A 15,994-nucleotide genomic window follows, 5' to 3' on the forward strand; every position below is an offset into this window, starting at 1 on the left:
TTAAAAAATCTTATTTATTTTCGGAGAAGTAAAATATATTAATAATATTTTCCTTTGAGACCCCTCTGAAACTGTCCCGGAGGGCGGGTTCATAAGTTAGCATTTTCTATTTGCAACAAGAGTAGACGGGTTTCAGCTCAGTTTATGGCACTGCGTGAAAACTCTGCGCGTATCCTTCTGCATTTTAGTTTGCTATTGCCCCCCTCACTAGTTCAAGGGAACTTCATCCGAGTTCTTCGGTGTCCTCTTTGGAAAAATGTTTGTTTTAGTTAAAAGTAGGTGAAGGGTGCTGTTGGATCATGTGGTTTGTCAATCTCTTCCTCCGCATTATAACCACCTGAATAATAGGCATTAAAAGTCACTTGATAAGAGCCTAGCTAATTAGTAGTTTTCAATTAATACACTTAAAATATTTAATAAATTAAAAGCAATGAGGAAAAAAGTAAGCTTAAGCCGCTGGTTCCATGCCCGAGCTAGAGGTCGTTTAAGCAGACGTGGATTTTTATTTTCAGTCTTTCGGCTACCAAAAGTAAAATACTTTGGAAAATAATGTATATGACCGAAATAGTGTCTTAGAACTGGTATTCCAGGACCGTTTCCAAATTCAATTCCCAGTTCAGCAATTCTATAAGTACGCAAAGTCATTAAACGTTTAAAAGTATTGGGTCTAAACCAAATTCCGTTGTGTAAGAAGTTATTGTCATAATTTCAATTCTCACTTTTTGCTTCGTTAGTTTGAGAAAATCTAGTTTTTAACTGTAAAACAAAAACATTTACTTTATTTTCCTAAAAATTTATGTAGTTGTCGACTACGCCAACGAATATTATAGAAGTATATCAGTCGCAATTGTTTGCAAGTCAGGGTCAGAATGTAACGGTGTTCCTCCAACATATTGTTGACGGCTGTAAACGCATATATCATTCGACAATCGGTTCATGCACACGCTCTCTCAAATTGTAAAAAGATGGAGTTTAATTTCTCTGGAAAACGAGTAGTGGTAACTGGTGCTACTAGAGGTAAGCCGTACTTAAAAATTCATATTTTAATTTTTAATGTCGAATTTAAAATGTAATTTCTCTTTTGTAAAACCGTGCTCACATCAAACGCGATTAATAGATTATTAGTAGTTATGAAAAGAAATTGTACATAAAATCTGGTCGGCCAAAGGTCGTATTTGGATAGTATTGGTGCATAAGGTTATTTATAATTTATATGGCACTAACCTTTCAAGCCTTGTGATCTTAACGCCGTTTAAGGTCAAAACATTTGTTTATGGCATTTTCTGATATTTTTTCATACTTTCATCGGTTTAATTAAATAGACTTATAAATAAAACCAATAAAACATATTTATTAAAAGGAGTTACATAGAAAGGCGGGCAAAATCTTTGAAAAATATATGTTACTGATTCGTTTTAACCAACTTTATTCAAGCGAATGTGTTTTGGTGTTCCTCACAGCTCTTTGAACATTGCTAAGCAATTGCAATACAGCGCGAAGATGCTGGAAAGCTTACCTCAATGTCTAAAAATATCAACACTATAGACGCAATTACACAATTTGTATTGTGCCAGTTGTTGTTGTTGTTTCATCACGTAACAATAGTTAATTGGTGTTTTAAGCGTTGAAAACTTGAGTCTTCCATATGAAATATTCTGAAATATACCATAATATTTAATAAAACGTGCCCACTCATTCAGAGATATACATTGATATTTCTAAATGCCCTCCCAAACGTAACGTGGTTATAGATTTTAATGTTATCTCCATAAATGAAGGATATATTTTTTTAAATTTTCAATGAGGAAGATTTTTACATTGGCAATTATGAATATGGAGTTTTAAAAAAAATAACTATGCTAAAGATGGCGCTACACAACACTATGGAGCTTAACAGCTTCTGTCAAATAAGTAATAAATATATGCCACCGAGCGTGCCTCGCACGACTTAATAAAATAGAAGCGTAAAAGATCCATAGTGCTGCGTACAACCATCTTCATCAAAGTTGAAGTAAAAATCTTTCTCATTCAAATTAACTGAATAGACTGCGTCTAATTTTGATCAGGTATCGGACGAGAAACTGCCAGGCTACTGCATAAGCTGGGAGCCCATGTCATAGCAGTTTGCAACAACCAGCAATTTTTGGACGAACTGCTTTCTGAGGTAGGAAAACGTTTATATATCATTTCATATATCCTAACTTTTCTTCGATCTTTTATAATTTTTAAGAGTCATTTCTAGAATGACCTCACATTTGTATTTTTGGTGAATTACACACTAAATCATTAGAATGAGAAAAAATTTCGAAAAGGTATAGGGTACCCAGTTAACTAATGGAAGTTCTTAGTCGAAGGTCTATTTAATCAATCCCGTTTTTAATTTATCCTCGAAGAATTATTCCGAGAATCTCGTATAGTTTGCAATTTCAATTTTAATTTTTGTTAGTAGTGATCATTTCTGAACTACGTTTTAACATTGGAATTTCGCAGCAATTGATACTGCTCCATCTAGCTCGTTCGGAAACATTGAATTTCGTACCAATTAATTCAAGCGCCATCCAGCTCGTTCGAAAACCTTTGAATTTTGTACCAATTAATTCAAACGCCATCTAGCTCGTTCGAAAACCTTTGAATTTTGTACCAATTAATTCAAGCGCCATCTATCTAGTTCGCGTTCGCTACTTTTTTTTCCAAAACCAGGTAACTTAAAAAATTAATTTTTTGGTAAAATTTATCTTGGGTCTTGCAACCTCGTAATAATTCATCGTCGCGTATCGTATTGGTTTGGATAACGAGTACGGTCTAGAATATATTCCTAGCCCTTGCTTTAAGATATTAATTCAGCAAGGCGGGGAAGAGGGCCTTTCGTGGGGTGAATCAAATCAGAGAGAGGGTTACATAGAGGAACAAGTGGGCCCGGCAGTCCCAAATAATAGTTTCACAAGAGCCAAGCTTTACGAACACAACAAATAGTAGTATAAACGGATTAAAGTATGTAGGATAATTATTCCGTTTCCACACCACCTCCGTGAGGTAGGAATCTAGGCCATTTTTATCTAGCGAAGGAGGTGTCCCCCGTAGCGGGCCGTAGGCATTATCCTCCTTAACCGGTAACGGAAACATGAAGAAATAAAATAAACGGTCGAGAAAAACTGCTCGAAATATTTTTGTGGGAAATATTGGGGTGACAATTTCAAAAATTACCCAGAGTGGTTGGGCTAAAGGGATACAAAACAAACAGCCGCGGAGACACCACGTTTAGAGATGCACTTACGAAAACAAATGCTGCCACTCTCCTCCCTTCACACCTGGGGGCTCTGGGGAGGTGATAGTTCCCAAATTCCACAGAATGGCTGGGCTCCAAAGAGTGGCCAACAATAGAAAGGAGAGCTCGGTGGGAGAGCCACCATATCTTACCCTCCCACACCCGAATGGAAGCGAGAGGCATGCGCTGTTCTGGAAACCGTCAGAGACGGAAACGCCAGAAGATCGCCGAATCCAGATTGCTAGGTTGTTGGTTGTTGAACGCGCGTGAATTTTAAGGACGAAAATCTGGTATAACTATATTAGAATATGGCTAGCTTTCTACGGCCTTTCCCTCTCTGGTTTAAAACGCGAGCGTAGGAGGATTCTACCGTGGCGTAAGAGAGAGACGTTATTGCGGACGGTGAGAATCCTACCGTGGCGTTCAAAAACGGCGTGTTTGCGAACGGCAGCGGCGGGGACTGTAGCGGCTACGGGAGTTTTACTCTAGCCCAGCGGTTCCCAATTTATTTTTGCTATGGAACCCTAAATTATGCAACTACTACTGGCGGAACTCATTTTTTTACTTATCTTAGAAGACTGTGGCCACGTACAAAGATGGCCGCACTGCGAATTCTCGGAACCCCTGTGACCCTTCCACGGAACCCCAGGGTTCCGCGGAACACCTTTTGGGAACCGCTGCTCTAGCCTATAATAGGCTCGTGTAAAACTAAGAAGGGAAGAGGAGAGATTTGATTTCAGAATGGAAACCCTTTGTCTCTAATCAATCACTCACAAAATCCTTTATTTAAAACTTTAAGTTATGAACTAAATAAATAGATCTCTAATTATCGTGATGGATAGGCCACCAAAACTATATTTACTTGCTTTAATCAAACTTCTATGAGCGGGGTATTTAAAGGAAAGGTTCAGGTTGTTTTTATTTTATGCTTAAAACATTTTACGTGTTTTAAAAATACCAAAAATGCCAATAAATAAAAAAATAATAATTTCAAATTTACCTAATTTAATTTTTAATCATTGAAAGTGCTAGCAGCCATGTTTTTGTATTTCATGCTTCTCCGCATAACACGGAGGCACAGCGACCGCATTGGTTCTAAAACTAACCAATAGTAGACTGTGTCTAGATCACGTGATACATTTTTTATTTCAAACTTCGGTGTCTTCGAGTTAGGCCTAGGTGGCAAAGTAATCAAAATGCCAGTGACCACATTCACAGCTGTTCCTCACTTCGTCGATATTTAAAATATTTTCTAACTCGATTACATTTGGTCTTCCTTGAATTTCCGCTTCATTTTGTATTCTTTTTAGTTCCCCCTCATTAAAAACAGGGTCCAAATCATACGAACTTAAATTTCTTGCCATAAATAGACGACTTAAGGTTCTACAATAATTGAAGAAGGTAAAAACCACTAAAATACTTTAATGCAAGGCTGTCTATTGGTTATTATGTGAGAGCACGTGCAGGGGGCCGTGGTGAGAGAGACTACTACATAGTATTTTTTTTCCGTCGATGGTCAGAGCCAATCAGATGTTTGTGCCTTCGGGCTCTGCCGTGAAGCATATTTCAGGTATATGGCTGCCAATAAATTGTACTAAAATGCTAATTATTTTAATTCCATAATTAATTATGGTTTTTAAATTCTCGTTTTTTTTATTTTAAAAGCATCTTGGATCTTTTAAATAAAAATAAAAATAGTAGCTGGAACTTTCCTTTAAACATAACTTTAAATTTAACTTTTGGGCCATAGATTTAATAAATAGGATCAGTCCTGTAATTCTTAAATTCGGGCATCTTGAGCTTGAAAAAAGTGGGGACAAAACAATATATACACTGACACTAAAAAAATATACAATATCTGGTGACACTCAAACTTGTAAAACAAAACAAATACTAACTTCAAATGATTTTATCGATGGCAAAAAACTAACGAAAATGGTAATGCTAACGTTGTAAACATACGAAGCGGAATGAGCTCTCAATCTCAAGGGGATCTGACTTTATCCTTTTCTCGAACCATAGCGAATGCTTTAACATTTTTTGTAAGAATTATTCCTTTCGTTTTACTGGCTATTTCATATTATGACCCTGGGTACTCTACAATGGAGGATGGGCGTTAACGGAAAATTTCTACTCATCAAATGATTCTCTTCGTGGCTGCTCTTGGGCTTGAGGGATTCCGGACTACGCAAGACACACGCACACGCGTTTTCTTGGAGGGTTTCGACGGGGGCTTCTTGTTTCGCAATGGCAGTTCCAAACGGCCTATTCGTCCCGTTTTACGGTGCGGATTACGGTAACTAACGAGCTGGATTACGGTATGGATGTCCGGATGAAGATGACGAACTTTTTACAAGCTGGCGTAGCTACTTCGGATTTCGGTCTAAAACATCTGGTAAAGTGAGGGAATTGGTCTCTTACATCTGGTTTTCTTCGCTCGGAATTGCGAGTTAATCGGTGATCATCAGGCCGCTTGAGGATGGAAAAACATTTGCTCTTGCTGGATTCACGGCCGTTTGGATTATGCTCTTCTGGTCGAAATGTCCTGGATAGATGTCATCTAGGTAGTTAGATATAGTTGTTTCGTTCAAGACTTGGCGCGATGTATTCATCGAGCAGTGCTTCCACATGCGGAGAACTTTACTATTTTCCTTGATTTTTCAGCCTTCCAAAATGCTAAAAGGGAATAATGGAATTTAAGAGGGAAAACGGCATTTCGCGGGGGGGGGGGAATGAGGGAAAAGTGTTCTTGCACGGGAAGAAAAGAATTTGTCAGCTTATCTAATAACATTGCCTGTTCTAGTCTACTCTAATTGTATATTAATCCAGGGATATGTTATATTTTGAATTGCGTTAGATGGTAATGAATTTCATTATCTAAATATCGATTTGCTACTTTTGAGGATATATTTTTGCAAAGTTATTCAAATGTATGTAACTTTTTTAACAAATTAAACCTTATATATGGAATTCTTTTGAGAATTAAACTGAATATTTAAAAAAATTAGCATTGAAAATTGCAAAATATAGCGAGGGTTAAAAATGGGAATTTCCGAGTCAAAAAAGCAATAAAAGGGATTTTTCGTTATAGAAATTATCGGAAGAGGGAAATTTTAGATATCAAATGTGAAAGCCATGTCACCGAGGATTAACGAGTATATGAGCGCAACTTCATCGCACAGTTTTTTATATTTATTCCGACATGGTCTCTCTCTTGGATCTAAAAATTGCGCATTTGTTGGGGTCTTGTTAACTGGTAGTCGGTCTGAGGACCGTGAACATGAAAATGGTTTATTAGGATCACTGTGAGCAGAGGGACGTTTGCTGGTTTTTTGTTTTGTCTAGCGCACACCGAGGGTAAGTTTTCGAAATATATGCGGTTGGGAAGGTAGAGGAATGTCTTGCACACTGGTCTTGTGACAGAGAGGGATTTAATTTTACCCTTGCCTAAGAACACTGTTTAATTAATTAACTTAATTTAATATTTTATAACGTGGGTACACCAATGTATATGATTTTTATAAACTTTATTTTGTAGTGTGTGGCATGTATGTTTTTAGTTAACGTTTATTTAATTATATTAAACAATTGTGTAATAGTTTTTATTATTTAGACCTTTGTATTCTTAGACATGTGGTTTATTAAATATTGGTCAAGAGTGCGGGGGGAAATATGATATCAAAAGTAAATAACATCGAAATAAAAAAATTCAAGTATGCGGAGGAAGGTTAACCAAAAAGTATTTATAGGTTTGGATGTTTTGGAATTATTTCACCTCCAACTAAGGTGTGCAGAAATCAATTAAACTCTTAGTCAAATTTTCATTAACCAAAGCTTACATTTACACAACCTCTCCAAACTCCTACATTACCTTGAAGTACTTATATGTAACATTTTTTTCCGTAGCTACCAGGTATTAATCTGCTGCATGTTGATTTGGGTAATTGGGAATTAGGAAAGGCTGCTCTGGCGACTGTCGGACCTATTGACCTATTAGTGAATAATGTTGGAACTTGCCTCTCTGAATCTATACTGGATGTTACCGAAAAGAACTTTAACATGTAAGAGAATGTCAATTAGCATTTTATTCCATGATCATACGAAGGTAGATAATGAGAATGAAAAGTGCAGTTTAAGTTTAGTTCGTCTTCTCTGTCGAAAATGGTATCAACCGTGTTTGGGCCTAACCATTTCTTTTCTACCTATGTTTATCAATGAACACATCGTAAATCAGATTCGAATTTGGAGGGTGGGCTTTTCACATCATTTGTTTTCGGAAGTGAGAAGATGTACCTAAGACACGTGATGGAAAGGGCGGAGCTAACTAATATTTGCCCCTATTTTTTAAAAGATTGTGTTATCTTTTCTAAATAGTTTTGTTAATAATTTTTATTTATATGTAGTCTCACTGATGTAAACCTAAAGTCCACATTTTTTGTTTCGCAAGTAAGTAACAAATTTTATTTATTACTGTCGGACCTAACACTATTACAGTTTCCAGAGGAGGAATATCTTAAGCCAAGTTCACACTTACCCGTAAAATCGCTTAATTTAGAGTACTATTTTTTCAAAACCAGCGTTATAAATCGCCTTGTCTTAGTTCGGGAAGCAGAATGGCCAAATAACTTGTATTTTACAAATAACAATAACGTGACTATTTTTTAAATTAAGTCAAATGTAATGTATAACAAACATAATTTAATATTTGTTTTAGAATGAATTTTCGTTATTTCAAAATTCTGGTCAGAATTTTAAATGGCGTTAAGCCTTGGCTATAGCCGAACCAAGATGAAGTGATTCTGCAAATGTCGCTTCGATCTTAGATTATAACCGATTTTGTCATCGAGTGTGACCGGGGCTTAATTGGTCGACTTAGACCCCAAAAATTCCTCATCTTAAAAAAAAATATTTTCTATCAAGGCCCTCAAGTGAGCATAATCCACCAGAGTCAGTTTCAAAATTGTGTCTTAGATTATATTCACACTTGGCACAATATTCAATAGAAATCTTCTTACTTTCGGGAATATTATCAAGAAATATCTTATAGAAGTTTGACGATGTACATTTGTCTTTTCTATAGGTTGCTGCTCAATCAATGATTGATCGTGGCACAGGTGGCGCTATTGTCAACGTGTCCAGCATCTGCGCTTTGGCCCCAATGAAAACCGTCTCGGTGTACTCCACCTTAAAAGCCGGCACTTCTAACTTAACCAAATCTATGGCTCATGATTGGGCGAAGCATAAGGTAAAGGCGATTTATAACAATCTTTAAGATTCACGGTGAAAAGATAAATAAAAAGTTAAAAATTAACAGTGAAACTACCCCGTTAAAATTGCAGCACTTTCCTGTTTTCGGGATAGCAGCATGATGTAAAATAAACTGCAATGATTTTAATCGATATTTTCGGATTTTAAAGGAGTCAGATGAATATTGTTTTTACAAATGACTTACCTGTTTTAACAGATTTTGAACTATTCTTCCCACTGTTTGTATAGCGTTACTTAATGTTTTATAAACAGTTACTTGCGTAATTTTTAAATAATGATTACACAATTCGAAAAGCATTAAAAGCGATATTTTAAAAGGTTTATTGACGGACTTTCGACAGTTTATCTACGCTTAATGTACAGTTACTGGCTGTTTTTCAAACAATCCACTGACAGAATTTGAACCATTATGCCCAATGTTTATATTGCGTTAGTTAAAGTAATGTTTTAGTGATGATTACACATATCGCGAAGCGCTAAAAAGCAGTTTTTTAAACGGTTTATTGATGGACTTTCAGCCGCTGTTGGAGGCTGTTTTATAACAAGTTTGGGTCTCTGTATCCTTTCGTCTGACCTAAAATATGGCTTGCCAGGTCTACATCGATGCCTTGGCTACGACCTTGCTGTATTATGATTGCGGGTCAGTTTTATAAACAGTCCCTTGACGGAATTTGTATCATTAAAAACGACTCAAATGTTTCCATGGGTTAGTTTCCTTCTTTCACAATATCAACCGAAATAAACTATAATTTAAAAATCTTTCGTTATTAAACGTCAAACTCTCTATTTGTTTCCCCGTTGTTAATATACGCTAAAACTGCAGTTTTTTTAAAGTTAATTCACTAATAAAGCTGTTTATGAAAGCGAAAGTTGGATATTATTTAAACTGTCCGTTAATTAAATATATACGTTTATTACGCTATTCACGAAGCCGAAATTGCTACATGTGTTTGTCTCAAAATAGCGGGAAAAGTCCAGAAGAAAACGTATGGGCTAATGAAAATACCAAAATATAATTTCAATGAGTACAGGAAAAAGATTAACTTTTCATTACGCCAAATGTTTTATTAACAAATCTAGGGCTTTCCTTAAAGCCTGTTAAAAACGAATAATAAAATGCTTGGTGAAATATAACCAACTTTAAAAGTTTTTTTAATCTTCGTCACCCTCAACAACTCTGTAAAGGAAAAAATTGTCAACAAATGGGAACTTGTTAAGAAAAACAGGCGAGGTATTTGAAATCTCACGTCACGTTGAACCAGTCATAGTTTGCTGTTTTAATTAATAATGACAGGACTTTCAGATTTGTTGGTTGAGGCTTTCTAAAGCCATTATTTTGAGTTGGATTTTTTTGCTGCGTATCTTAATTTTGAAAGATCATAATAAATAACTCGTATTAAAGTGAATGTTACACGAAACCGTTAATACTGAACCAAGAGTGATTTAACATAGTTTTGACTTGAAATTATTTATTAAAATGAATGAAAACTGTTTTTAAAGTTGTTCCATCCCCAGTGACATAAAAATGGTTAAAAAGATACTGAAACCAAGCTTTACCTCTGTAGAAATTCAGAAGTGCATAAGCACTCTTCTGGGTAATCGATGTTTGCCATATAATATGAAGAAATTAGAGAACTCAGTGCTTTAATCAAATCCACGCCATTTATGTGATAACAAGCCAATCTAAAGTCAACATTAATAAATTTGCATTCGAAAGGTTACCTTAAAAAGATATTAAAATATTTAAAAGTTGCTTCCCACAATTGATCAAAATCTAAACATTATCCACGATTAAAGTCTCCGTAATCGGTCAAGGCTTAGTCAAATGATTCCCCGGTAATGACTTTTACTTCGTGAAGCGGAATGGCGCTTGGAAAATTTTATACCAACTGTCGTTTACATTACTTTAAAACGGTGACCGAGGGTTCCACATTTTGATGTATAAATCACGGAAAACAGCTACTCGACGTGAACGCCACAGAGGTAATGCGTAGTGGAGAAGCTTATATATATATATATATAGACAATCGATATGTTCGTTTTCACAAAACTGTAAAATGTTGATTTTTACGAGAAACTGCAGCTAACTTTTATTTAAACAATAAAATGTACAAGAGTGTGCAACTTGACAATCCACGTGCTTCTTCATAAATTCAAGGTTTGCTTTACTATATATTTCCCTACAACAGATCGCACAAGTTCAATTTTCTTTGCTTAAAAGATATTTCTCACACGCGCGTAAAGGACTAGTTTTTAAAACATGTCTCTCAAACAATTGTTAGTATTTAGTTTGTATAATAGTTCTCTGGATTAATAATTGAGCAACGTCTTGGTTAAAAATTTAATTGATAATTAACTCAGAATTTGTTTGGAATTTTATTGATAGATTCGAGTGAATGCAGTCGCTCCTGGAGTCGTCAATACGCAACTAACTCAGAATTTAAGCTTAAACGAAGACCTCATGAATCGAATGTTGAGCGAGCTACCAATACCCGTCTTCATTGGTATGTTAATTATATTTGGCATTTTCTTAACTTGCTTTAATACTGTAGTTAAGACCGCGCTTCAAAACGTGTTGGGCAATTTTGCAAGAGTAGGAAAAAGTTCAAATTAAACGTTTTCAAGTGCTAGCTAACACTGTCGAAGGATTCTATAACTTTACTCTGTTTTGTAATTTAGAACCCATAGAAATTGCGAAGGCAATATGTTTCCTTTTGAGCGATCACGCCTCTGTTATAACCGGAGTGACTTTGCCCGTCGACGCAGGATACTTACTGAAACTGCCATTTGGAGACGAAGTGTGACCGATCACGTGATTGTTTACTTTAAAAGCTTGATTTTGTGAAAGCAATAAAAAGTAATTTGATTACCGATTGTTTTCCAGAAATAAAATCCACAATTAATTAAATTTAAGTACATTTTTTAAAAAGATTTCGTCAAATTCCAAAATTCTCAAGTTTTCAGTTAAAACAATTACCGAGTGATAACTATTTTAAAGCATTAATTCAGGATATTTAATAATTAAGCATTAGTAGAAGGAAAGTGATGGCGAGGCGCCGATCCCGGGATCGGGATCGTCGGGATCCGGGATTTAAGGGGTGAAATGGGGGTAAAATCGTCGAAAAGTCAATGTATTTAAGGTATTTCTCGCGACGATTTGTTTTTTCGTATATCAACATATTATGTTCAGGCCAACTTGTTTATTTATCTACGCTTATCTCAAGTTTCAAGAGTACACTTATATGGTACTTGAACGTATATCTTATCACGTTTTATCGTACGGAATAAGTTGAAATTATGTAAAAAGTGATATGCTAGACGGCGCGTGCGCGGATTACCCGGGAGGCGCGGTTAATTTGAATTTAAGAGTGTTTTGACGTCATGGAATATTTGTTGTTAAAGTAGAATGGAAATATTTTAAAACTTCATTTTAATATCGTACGTAAACATATGAGAAAAATGATTTGAACTACTATAATTAAAGCAGACGAAAGACGTATTTTAGTTTAGTAACTTTTTAGTTAGTCATAGGCTTACTGTATTGAGATTGCTTGTTTTTTTCTCCAAATATTCAAATGTGTAAAATAATGACGTCCAACAATGTTTTATCAAATATTCAAGTGGTCAATCTTCTGGAGCGTTCGTTTATACAAAGTGAGTTTTTTATTGTATTAGACAGTATTGGAACTTTAGGACATATTATAATAAGTATGCTTAATTTAGGCCTACCAGGTAGGAATCTTAGAAAATTAGAGTAGGGCTAAGATTAGCGTAGAAAGTAATTTACTATTTGGTTTTTGTAGTAGACTATATACTTTAGACAATTAGCTTATTGAAAAAAAGCGTTTAAAATGAGAATGGTATTTTGAATACGTTTCTACCGTAAAATTGTAACTTTTTCACTGTAGGTCGCAAAATGGTATTAAAAGTATACTAATTTAATGTAAATTTCTATTAATTGTATTGTTTTCTACTATATGATTGCATCAAAAGCTCTCGAGAGGAATCTACATTGGGGTTTTTTCAAGTGGGTTAATTATGTGACGTCAACAATGGGTTCCACTTTAGATATTAAACTGGGTAAATTATGTGACGTCAAACAATGGTTTTTTTTTCAAGTGGGTAAAATTATGTGACGTCAATCAATGGGAATCATTAGTTGCAGATTTGAATATCAATAAATTTTAATCTCAAGAGCCTTATTTACAAGTCATTGCATTATTTCAGTCTAGGAAATAGTCATTCAAAGTCACGCAGTTTTTGCTCCGCTTTCGCCCGTTCGTAAGCTCTATTTTACGGCATAGACTTAGGGTTTCCGACCGTCAAAGAGAAAAAAAAAGTAAGTTTCTACTTTCTTACATTATTTTACTATATTTAAAATGAAATTTTTAGGCGTTCTTTTATATATTAGACAGAAAATTAGGCCTAAATTAGGTCGTTTAGGGGTAAGATTAGCGTAGAAAGTAATTTACTATTTTTATTTTGTAGTAAACTATATTTTTAGACATATTTAAAAAAATTTGCATATTGAAAAAAGTGTTTATATTGAGAATTTTTGCGTAGAAATTTAACCATATTGATAAAATTGGGTTTAGTATGCTTAGTGAGAAATTAAAGTTTTAACATGTAGGCTTAGAGAATGTATCATTTGAAACTATAGAACGTATTTGGTCTAGATCAACTATGGAAAATGAAACGTTTCGTCACTGGAGAAATCCACACGTCACTAAGGAACAACTAGCGAAGCCTGGATTCTACTATCTTCAACGGGGCGATGAAGTACCATGTTACAAGTGCCATGGTATCTTAGAATGCTGGAAATCAGGAGACGTACCCGAATGGGAACATGCCAGATTCTTTCCTCACTGTCCGTCGAGGGATAATTTACCAACGGAAAAAAAGTACATTTCGCAAGTATGGGACATTCCACCTACCCCAAACGCAACTACTATCGCTGACAAATACATCTCACCTGAACCTGAAGAAGAAGACGACGTTTGTGACTGTCCCTCGTATGTCAGACGATACTGCTGTTAGACACTACAAATACGTGAGTTAGAACTTTTAATTAAATTATTTATACAAGTTGCAGAAGGTAGTTCATTTCAACCCTTTAAATGTCGAATTAATTACAATTATATAGATAAATTACGATTTAAACGGATTATATATAACATCGGATTAGTCGTAATCATGTAAACAAAAGTTCTAAAATAAAAAATTAAATTTAAATAACTTGTCCTTATTGCCTATAGATTAGAAATTAAGGGGTTCGGAAGCGATAAAGAAATTATAGAGTTTCGGAATTATAGCGATAAATAAATTATAGCAATAAATTTAAGGAGTTTAGGGATGGGTGGAAAAAATTACGGCTCTTCGTTTTTCCAACTGCAATTCTGATGTACCCAAAAATGGACCAAAATGTACCCCAAAAACGACCAAAGTTACCATTTTCGGCCCTATGTACCCCATTTCGGACCAAATGTGCCCCAAATTGGACCTTTTAGCTTTATTGTAATGTTAAACTCCCATAGAGATTCCCCTAAAAAGAATAATAAACTGGCGGTCCAATTTTGGGTACATTAATTATTTCGGAGAGATAAAACTAATTCTGGCAAACTGCTGCGATTTATAGCGAATGGGGAAAAAGCCAATTTCTAGCGATTGGGAGCGATAGTATGAGAGATAACAAGTATGGTTGTTTTTATTGCCTAGAGATTAGAAATTATGGTTAACGGGGGAGGGCTTAAGACTAGAGAGGGGTAAATTCCATCCTCCAGAAATCTGCACGGGGAAAAATCTTGGCGATTATATTTCGGGGAATGGGGAGAGGAAGCAGAGAGAGAAAACGTTGCTGTTACCGTTGGGGGATTGTGATAACTCGGAGGGAAGCAGAGTTTAAATCTTGCGATTACTATTGGGGGATTGGGGGAAAGCAGAGAGAGAGAAAATCTTGTTGTTACCGCTGGGGGATTGTGATAAGATATCTGGGGGATTGTGATAACTCGGAGGGAAGCAGAGAGAAAATCTTGCGATTACCATTGGGGGATTGGGGGGATGAAAGAGGGAAAGCAGAGAGAGAGAGAGAGAAAATCTTGCGATTACCATTGGGGGATTGGGGGATGAAAGGGGGAAAGCAGAGAGAGAGAGAGAGAAAATCTTGCGATTACCATTGGGGTATTGGGGGGATGAAAGGGGGAAAGCAGAGAGAGAGAGAAAATCTTGCGATTACCTTTGGGGGATTGTGATAAGATATCAGATTCATTATCTCAATCCCCCAGGGCTAATCCTTCTCTCTTGCATTTGCACTTTAAACAATACCTGAATTTGAAATTATATAGCATAAAAACCCACAGCTTCTAAATAAAATTACATCAAGGTTTTCAAATCAGTATTATCAGTTTAAAGAATTAAATTATTTGCATTGTGTTTTATATTCTTCAATTGTGTTGAAATCCATACGGTAATAAGGATCAAAACGCGATAATATAAAAAGTTCTGCAAAACTAATCCTTCATTGAAAAGTCATCTTAGTATTGTTGCTATTACAGTATAAACAAAACGATAACCAAAACTAAATCCTATTCCCCATTTTTCTTTCTTATGGTGAAGGACGAGGTTTTTCTTGTAGCATTTACGGATGGAGGTTCAAAGAAATCTGGAAAATTCGTTCGCTATGTCATTTTCTGTTCAGCTGTAGAACGAATAATCGTAATCTTATCATTTCAGGGTAATTAAAGCAAATTTAAGCTGTACCAAACGATCTTCGCTCCGATAAACGAAGGTATGCTTTATCCAAATGCATACAGATGGAAATTAAATTTAAAAAAAAATTAGATACGCAGACAGAATAATATAGGCACGCTGCTTAAATTGTTTATAATATTTGATAAAAAGTACACTGGTTGTTTGCGAAAACATCTGGCACCTTTAATTACTATAAATATTATTTATTAAACAGATATTAAAAACATTATTATTTATTTTAATTTTCTATTCAGAACTGTTTTATATACAACTTACTTATCTCTTAATCATAGTTTCGTACCTTTGGAAAAATTATAAATATTGAAAATTTGTGCAGAAATTATCTCCAAAGGCTATGGACAGAATATTTTACCCGACGAGGAATTGTACACTAACTCATATACAAATTACGACGTTAAACCGAATCAAAATTTGTAAAATATTGTAAATATTTTAAGTCAATAAAGAAATTAAGAAATGTTTTAAAAAATAAGATATCTTCTATTTTCTACCTTTTTTTCTACCTTTTATTTCTATAAATATTTGAATATTGATATTTATATATATTATTTTTATTTTAATATTAAATCGCACAATTTATACAGGACTTAAGCTAGTCAATGGTATACAACATTACAAAAAGTTCTAATGGTACTGATTCACGATGTCAATTATTCTAGATTTAGTTTCGAACTGAGAGACTGTTTAAACTAG

The 15,994-nt window shown here is 35.0% G+C and overlaps 1 protein-coding gene across 1 annotated transcript; it reads left to right on the forward strand.

The window, feature by feature from the left end:
• Positions 1-934: 934 nt before the first annotated feature.
• Positions 935-11,441, forward strand: LOC149949153 (carbonyl reductase [NADPH] 2-like). The gene is made up of 7 exons (XM_090169179.1): positions 935-1,017; positions 2,067-2,164; positions 7,172-7,326; positions 7,669-7,711; positions 8,346-8,510; positions 10,920-11,037; positions 11,213-11,441. The coding sequence occupies exons 1-7, from the start codon at positions 966-968 to the stop codon at positions 11,335-11,337; spliced, it is 756 nt and encodes a 251-aa protein (XP_090025305.1). The 5' UTR covers positions 935-965; the 3' UTR covers positions 11,338-11,441.
• The last annotated feature ends 4,553 nt before the right edge of the window (positions 11,442-15,994 follow it).

This window comes from Leiobunum rupestre, chromosome 3 (genome assembly GCF_980474605.1).
Source record: "Leiobunum rupestre chromosome 3, qqLeiRupe1.1.hap1, whole genome shotgun sequence".
Classification (NCBI taxonomy): domain Eukaryota; kingdom Metazoa; phylum Arthropoda; class Arachnida; order Opiliones; family Sclerosomatidae; genus Leiobunum; species Leiobunum rupestre.